The 8,628-nt window shown below is 50.3% G+C and overlaps 1 gene segment (V, D, J or C); it reads left to right on the plus strand.

Annotated features, from left to right (window-relative positions):
* Positions 1–3,215: 3,215 nt before the first annotated feature.
* Positions 3,216–4,042, plus strand: LOC127031423 (T cell receptor alpha variable 27-like). The segment is given in 2 exon segments: positions 3,216–3,301; positions 3,507–4,042. Coding segments are annotated over 2 exon segments (348 nt in total).
* The last annotated feature ends 4,586 nt before the right edge of the window (positions 4,043–8,628 follow it).

An 8,628-nucleotide genomic window follows, 5' to 3' on the forward strand; every position in this document is an offset into this window, starting at 1 on the left:
TTGTTTCCCGGGCCCAAAATAGGTGTTCAATGGGTAGAACCTCCCCCATTACCAGCAGGAGCTCCAAAGCGCAGGGGCCGGGGGTTAGGGAGAAATCAGTGTCCATGTCCTCATCACTCTCGTCGCCGCGCTGCCGTAGCTGCCTCCTCCTCGCCTATATTTGCAGTTCATGGTTCACCATAGACAGCACGAGAACGCGTGAGGTGTTTACAACGTCCACGATCACGCTATTGATTTGAGCAGGGTCCATGCTTGCTGTGCTATGGCGTTTGCTCAGTTCACCCAGTGAAAAAGGCGCGAAATGGTTGTCTGCTGCTTTCAGGAAGAGAGGGGTGAGTCTGTACCCAGAACCACCTGTGACAATGATTTTTGCCCCATCAGGTACTGGGGTATTAACCCAGAATTCCAAGGGTCAGGGAAGACTGCGGGAACTATGGGATAGCTACGGAGTAGCTACTCACAGTGCAACGCTCCGGAAATCGATGGTAGCCTAGGACCATGGATGCACACAGCCGAATTAATGTGCCTAGTGTGGACGCATAAAATCGACTTTATAATATCTGTTTTATAAAACCGGTTTAAGTTAATTCGAAATTATGCTGTAGTGTAGACGTACCCTAAGACACAGGAGGTTATAGTCCTATTTTGGTTGGCACTGGTGAGGCCTCAGCTGTAGTCCTGTGTCCAGTTCTGGGTGCTGCACTTTTAGAAAGATGTGGACAAACTGGAACGAGTCCAGAGGAAAGCAGCAAAAATGATAAAAGATTTAGAAAACCTGATCTATGACGATTTTTTTAAATGGGTCTGGTTAGTCTTAAGAAAAGAAGACTGAGGGGGAAGAGGATGAGGATGGACTTAACAGTCTTCAGATATGTTTTGGGCTGTTATAAAGAGAATGGTGTTCAAGTGATGTCCATGTCCATGGTAGCTGAGACAAGTGGGCTAAATCTGCAGACAGGGAATTTTAGGTTGCATATTAGGAAAACCTTTCCAAGTATAAAGAGTAGATCAGCTCTGCAATAGGCTTCCAAGGGAGGTTGTGGAATCCCCTTTACTGAAGGTTTATAAGGACAGGTTGGACAAACACCTGTCAGGGATGGTCTAGGTTTACTCCGTCCTGCCTCAGGGGAAAGAACTAGGTGAATTCTTGAGGTCCATTCCAACCCCTCTATGATTCTGTGATCCTTTGAAGCTACTTTAGGGAAACACAAGTTTTGGGCTCAAAACATGGGTAACAAGATTGAAATTTAAGGGCCAGCCACCAGACTAAAATACTCTTGTAGACTTAAACATTATGAATAAGAATCAATTGGACAGTATTAATGGGACTTGTGCTCCTGAATCCCCTAGGTACTTTGTAGAAATCTCTCCCTACATCTTTAGATTGATGATTGAGTGGAGTCATTTCTTCATGGAGGCTGCCTAGGGGATTTGGACACGCAGTTCTGGTAGAGGTCAATGGGCGTTGGGCACCTGATTCCCCTTTGAAAAGAACTGAATATTTCTGCACTCGCTTATACCTTGGCAACATGGGGGCAGCTTTCACAAGGCAGTGGCACACGGCTGAGATGGGAGAGAAGGAGCTGGCCGCTGATTGGCTGGGCACAAGATGGGGCAGAAGAACGTGTCTGATCCCTCCAGCACAGGAGACCCAACACACGGGCCAGACTCAGGGAGAACCCAGCAGCGTCCCATGCCGTGGGCTGTCAGGGAACGCAGAGATGGGGAGGCCGCGGGGGCTGTCCTGGGTGATCCAGCTAATGCACGTGTGGGGTAAGGGCTGGGGAAACAGACCTGCTGGTTACTAGCAGGGAGCTGGGGCTGGATTTCATGGACTGTGTGGTGGGGAAGAAGGGAGTGAAATGGGGAGATGGGTCGGTCTCTTCCCCAGAGCCTGTCTCTCTTCCCAATCAATTCCGCGATTGCTGGGGGCAGGTGGCTTGGGACAGTATCTGACTCGGTTCCCCCTTGTCTCTGTTATTCCCAGTGGCCAGCGGGCAGCTCTCTGTGGAACAGAGCCCAGAATGGCGGGGTGTCTCCGAGGGGCAGAATGGCACCGTGACCTGTACTTACTCGAGCACAATCATCCGTTTACACTGGTACCGACAAGCTCCTGGGGAGCAGCCCCTTTTCCTGCTGATGCTGCACGGCAAGGGGAGTGAGACACAAGAACTGAATTTCACTGCAGATCATGATCCAGGGCAGAAGCGGAGCTCCCTGCACATCCGCGGCTGCCAGCTGGGGGACATCGCCCGCTACCTCTGCGCCGTGGAGACACAGTGACACAGGGCGCATCGCAGCCTGTCCAATAACTCTGGATGTGACCCGGGAGGGGCTGCGGGGTGCTGGGGGCACAGGGCGGGGTGGGACAGAGCCCCATGGGGAGACGGGAAAAGGGATTTACAGCCCTGGGGAGGGGGAGGCTGGTCTTTTGGTTAAGGGATCGGGGTAGGTCTCGAGAACCCAAGGGGTCCGTTTCCCGCTCTATATTCCCCATCCCCAGCTCTCTGGCTATAGATGGATCTGTCCCTCCACACACGAATTTTCTTTCTATCCTCCTGGGCATCTTTCAATACAATGTTCTTTCTTTCTTAACTCTGAGTGACCTTGGGCAAGCTACTAAAACGAACTTTCCCCAAGGAGCTTAAGGAAGTCGGGTTCCCCCAACGCACTACGGAATGGACCTGTTAGTTCAAATGTATACGATGATGGCTGATACAGCCTGGTGGTTGGGTCTCATTGTGCCAGGTGCTGTACAGACAAGGTCGCAGAGGAAGACAGTGGCAGAACCAGGAAACGAGGAAGTGATTTTCAGAGCATCCAATGGGAATGAGGTGCCTAAATAATATGAGATTTGGGTGCCTAACTCCCTTAGGATAGTTTGAGAACTGTGGAGCAAGTGGTATATTTCCATTGGGATTTCCACTAAATTCCATTGTGAGGGGAAATCACCCAGCTGGAAGCATTTTCTGTCACGCTGGAGGAGAGTCCAAGAGGATGCGTTACTGCGAGTTGAGGTACGGATTTGGCCACTAGGGGTCAGCGTGTAGCAGTGGAACGAACTCACCAAGCTTGTGCACAGTGACACACGGCTGAGAGCGGAGAAGGAGCTGGCCGCTGATTGGCTGGGCACACGACGGGCGAGAAGAACGTGTCCGATCCCTCCAGCACAGGAGACCCCAACACACGGCCAGACCCAGAGAAGAACCCAGCAGCGTCCCGCGCCCTGGGCTGTCAGGGAGCGCAGGAATGGGGAGGCCGCCAGGGCTGTCCTGGGTGATCCAGCTAATGCACGTGTGGGGTAAGGGCTGGGGAGACAGAACCGCTGTTTCTAGCAGGGAGCTGGGGCTGGACTGGCCCCTGTGTGTAGTGGGGAAGAAGGGAATCCGATGGATTTGATACGCTCTCTCTGCTCTACTTTCTTCCCAGCCTACTCCGATGTTCCCGGGGGCAGGTGACTTGGGGCAGTATCTGACTCGGTTCCCCCTTGTCTCTGTCATTCCCAGTGGCCAGCGGGCAGCTCTCTGTGGAGCAGAGCCCGGAATGGCGGGGTGTCTTCGAGGGGCAGAATGGCACCGTGACCTGCACTTACTCCAGCGCCATCAACAGTTTACACTGGTACCGGCAGGCTCCTGGGGAGCAGCCCCTTTTCCTGCTGATCCTGCACGGCAAGGGGAGCGAGACACAAGAACCGAATTTCACTGCAGATCACGATCCGGGGCAGAAGCGGAGCTCCCTGCACATCCGCGGCTGCCAGCTGGGGGACACCGCCCGCTACCTCTGCGCCGTGGAGACACAGTGACACAGGGCGCAGCGCAACCTGTCCAATAACTCTGGGTGTTACCCGGGAGGGGCTGCGGGGCGCTAGGTGCGCAGGGAGAGGTGGGACAGAGCCCCATGGCGAGACGGGAACAGGCATTTATAGCCCTGCTGAGGGGGTAGCGCTGGCTCCCTGGTTAGGGCAATGGGAGGGGACCGAGGTAACGTGGTTTCGGTTCCCAGCTCTGCCAGAGGCGGTTTGACCTGGGCCATGAAGGCAGCATTGCCCCAGGGAGCGGTAGATGCCCGAGTCCTCCCCGCTCGTGTCCGGGGTCTGGCGTGGCAGGGGACTTCTCTTGGCTGCCGTGTCCACTCCCAACTGGGTGTTCTATGGCCTCCAGGCGCCAATCAAGCTATTCAACAGCTCACTCCCCTTTCTGAGCTCACAAACGGGGCAACGTAAAGCCCAAAGCAAGTATCCAAACAGCTTTTCTGCCCCTGCCTGGATCCACTGAAACCCTCTGCTTCTTGGCCCCTGCTTCCTCCTCTCTCTTCTTGCCCAGCATAATGTCCAGCTGCTTCCCTTCGCCAGGGACTCCAGCAGTTAAGCTCCGAGGAACTCCTCGCTTCTTTCAGGCCCTATCTCAGGGATCCTTTCCGTCCTCAGAGCAACCTACCGTCTATGGGTGACAACCACATACTCTTCCCACAGAGGGCCTCCCCTCACACCTCTCTCTAGGACAATCTCTCCTTTAACGAGCGCCCTGCCCTATTTAAATAGTGCTCTGCCTGCTTCACCACCACAATTGGGGGTTGGGGGCAGCCTTTCTAACTAACACCCAGCAGGAATCACTAACGCTTGCTCATAAGTGAGCTGGTAGCCGAAGCTAGCTTGCTGCAAAGGGCTGGCCAGCCTTTAAAGCTGCCCAGTCCCTGCTGAAACCTTCTTATTATTGCTAAATTGGGTCTAATGGTGCTAGGTGCTGTACAAAGAAGAGACTCATGCAAGGTCACTTAGGAGGCCAGAGGCAAGGTTGTCAGAGCATTTTATAGGTGTTAGGTGCTTAGCACCCATAGGCACCTTTGAAAAAAATCCAACCCTAATCTCGCTGGGTGTCAGTTCCCCATCTATATAAAGGAGGTGGCTAATAATACTTGTTCTGTCTTTTCTAGTTGGATTGCAAGTTTCGTAGAGCAGAGACTGGTCTCTATATATACGGCAGTGCTCAGCAAAATAAGACTCTGATCTCAGTTGGGCTTCTAGGTGCTACTATAATATCAAAAGACAATAAATGGCACCAACAGCAGCTCTGAATGTGTAATTTATTTGCATATATGCTACGTGACCAAACGCCGATCAAAGGCAAGTAGAAATAAGACAAATATTTTTAACAGTGAGGGTGGTTAACCATAGGAACAACCTGCCTGGGAGTGGGAGGGATACCTCATCATTTGAAGTCTTTGATTCGGATTTAGATGGGACACCTGATAATTCATGGGATGGTGTGAGAGACTCAGGGCTGGCCTCAGTGCCCTAGCAGGCTGCTAGGGGTAGCTGTGCTGCAGGCAGCAGGGTGGGGTCTCTTTATGGGGCTCTAGTCCCTGAGAGCTAGTGCTGACCCCAATGTGACACTGGGGGCGCTGTTGCGCTGGGAGCAGGTTGAGGAGCTCAGGCGGGAGAGTCCTCCCCCGCCCCGCCCTTTAGCCAGTTCTGATTGCAATCTGCTAGCGGGGTGGTGGTATCACTCAATCAGTGGTTAACTATTGCAATCTGCCAGTGGGGTGGTGGTATCAGTCAATCAGTGGTTAACTATTGCAATCTGCCAGTGGGGTGGAGATATCACTCAATCAGTGGTTAACTATGCCAGGAAGTTTGGCTCTGCTGCCAATCTACAGTCAATCAGGAAACACTATTTGCTTTTCTGCAGCAGAGCTGTCACAGACACGTCAGTTGTCATGTCGAGGGCCATGCAGCAGCCTGCGAGGTAACAAGACTTGTGGTGCAGAAGAAGAAAGACGGTGTGATACTGGAGCAGGAGGAAAACCTTTTCATTATGAAGGAACAAAACCTACTGTGGGCTGTGTCCGCTTTGGTATTACCTGGTAAATAGAGAGTCTACAATTGGAATCTTCTTTACTCAGAGCCAGAATAGAAGTGAGGGTTGGGGAGTCTTGGTGAACTGGGCAGGGGTTTTCAAAGTGAGGGTTTGGGTACCTGGTTCTCTTAGGCTCCTTTGAAAAAGTTCAACATGAAGCTTTGATAAACCTTGGATGAAGGGGATGGATCACCTGATGATTACCTGTTCTGTTAATTCTCTCTGGAGCACCTGGCATTGGCTACTGTGGGAAGGCAGGATACTGGGCTAGATGGACCTTCGGTCTGACCCAGTATGGCCCTTCTTATGTATCAGGAAAATATCATGATGCTGCCCAGTCCTTGGGACATTCTTCCTATGGGTAAGAAGTTTCAATGGAAATCACTGGGCATCTGAGTAAAACTGATGGTGGGGTTGGAATAGTAATAAATAATAATAGTATATAATAGAATAATAATAATAATAATTAATAATAAAACAATTAATATATATTTACCAATTATTAATCATCAGCAAGAGCGAATGATTTCCACCTAGGAGTAGGTGCTGTGCAAAGAAAAATAAGTGTCAGTGCTTGATCCAAGATGACGATGAAGATTGTTGCCATCTTCAGGATAATCAATGAGGGACGCTCTCCATAAATAGATTCAGGGGCAACATTCTAAGACTAACCTCTCCTTCACCCCCTCTTTGTAACAGGCTCCAGCATGGAAGATGCTGTAACGCAGACCCAGCAGGCAGTGTCAGGCGTGGAGAGTGGGTCTGTGACCTTGGATTGCGCTTATGAAACTTCTGCTAGCTATTATTGGAAACTGTGCGTTTTACAACAGATTGATGTATGAATAGATGATGCACATGGAAGGATACATAGATATGGATAGATAGGAGTGTTAAGAAATTAGTGAGAGGCAACAGCAGAAAGAAAGGTAAATAGATACACAGATAGACATGGAGAGAGACATAACAACAGCCATACTGGGCCAGACCAAAGGTCAGTATCCTGTCTTCCAACAGTGGTCAGTGCCAGGTGCCCCAAAGGGAATGAACAGAAGAGGGAATCATCCAGTGATCCATCCTCTGTCACCCATTCCCAGCTTCTGTGAATAGACAGACATTTGTTAGGTACTTTAACACTATATGGAGATATACCTATCTCATAAAGCTGGAAGGGACCCTGAAAGGTCATTGAGTCCAGCCCCTTGCCTTCACTAGCAGGACCAAGTACTGGTTTTGCCCCAGATCCCTAGAGTGGACCCCTCAAGGATTGAGCTCAGAACCCTGGGTTTAGCAGGCTAATGCTCAAACCACTGAGCTATCCCTCTGACACACATTGTGCTAATGCTGTCATTTTATTTCCCTAAAGTCTCCTGCTGTGAGCCCCTGTTGGTTCAGAGACCCGAGTCACCGATTGTTCAAGAAGGAGACATCTCCACCTTGACCTGTACTTACACCGGTGCTTACCAAACCTTCCGGTGGTGCCAGCAGCTCCCCTGGAGAGGGCTGGGCCCCCAGTGACTATCAGTGCTAGGGAGAAAGCCACTAACAGGAGGTCTTGGGCGAGCACCTGGAGAATTTGAAAAGCAGCTCTTGGCCCAGCTCGGAGACTCAGACCTCTACTTCTGTGGGGTGGAGACACAGCGACTCAAGCTGGGGTCAGTGTAAAAACCCCCATCCTCTGCAAAGCAGCATGGTGGGGGAGATACAGGCACAGAGGTCCCCAGCTGGTGTAAATGCATCATAGCTCAGCTGGAGTCAGTGGGCCAGATCCCAAGAACTCACAAGCCATATGGGAAAGAGAGAGACAGGCTGAAAGTGAAAAACAAGTCATAGGGAGAGGTTTTTCCAAGGTTACACAGCCGGGGATAGAACCTAACAGCCCTAAACCCCATACCAGCTAGCTATTCACCAGACTACACTGCTTATCAAATACACTGACTTTATTTGCATCACTGTGGGTTTACACTGATGTAACGAGATATAGGGCTGGGAGTCCCTAGTGTTGTTCTTTCCCACTTGACACTCCTTAAAACACATGGCCGCAAAATTTAAAAATGATAAGTTAATCCTGGAGGGAATTTTTCTTTAGGAAATGGAATTTTACAGGGAAAAGTCCCTTCTCTGGACCACATGGCATCATCCAACATTTGCAGCAATGGAAGAATCCACCGGCAGCAAAGGGAAAAAAGTTCCCAGCTTTTGGAATGAGCAGCTCACTTGGGAAAGAGATGGTGGGTAAGTTTTCTGCTGGCCCTGGGTCTCTCTGCGGTTCAGGCTGTTGTCCTCCAGAAGGTGCCGCAGCACAAGCAGCATTGTTCTCTATAGACAGGATGCACCGGTTTATTCCAGCCACTGGTTTCCCATGGTCTAGTTCTCCTGCCAGCCCCCCAGGGCCGGTGCAAGGATATTTTGGGCCCTAGGCGAAACTTCCATCTTGCCCCCCCCCCCAAAATCACATGCATTATACACAATACACGGTCACGAAATTGTGCCCCAGACCTTTTTTTTTAATCTGCCATGAGGCTGCATCAACTGTAAAAGGAATAAAATTTCATTTTTTTTCGATCAGTCCTTTTTCTTGTTCACTATTAAAAGTAAAGGATAGAGAATGCATGTCACTTTCTATAATTAACTATTTGAATTTCATCAACTGTTTGACATAAATATTGATTAAGAGATCAAGATGACTTTCCCTTAAAATTAAGCTATGTTGATTGTAATCAGAAATACACCTTTTTTAGTCACGTATACGTCCTTCCTTCATATCAAAATCTGA

This window comes from Gopherus flavomarginatus, chromosome 11, assembly GCF_025201925.1.
Source record: "Gopherus flavomarginatus isolate rGopFla2 chromosome 11, rGopFla2.mat.asm, whole genome shotgun sequence".
In the NCBI taxonomy this organism is placed as follows: domain Eukaryota; kingdom Metazoa; phylum Chordata; order Testudines; family Testudinidae; genus Gopherus; species Gopherus flavomarginatus.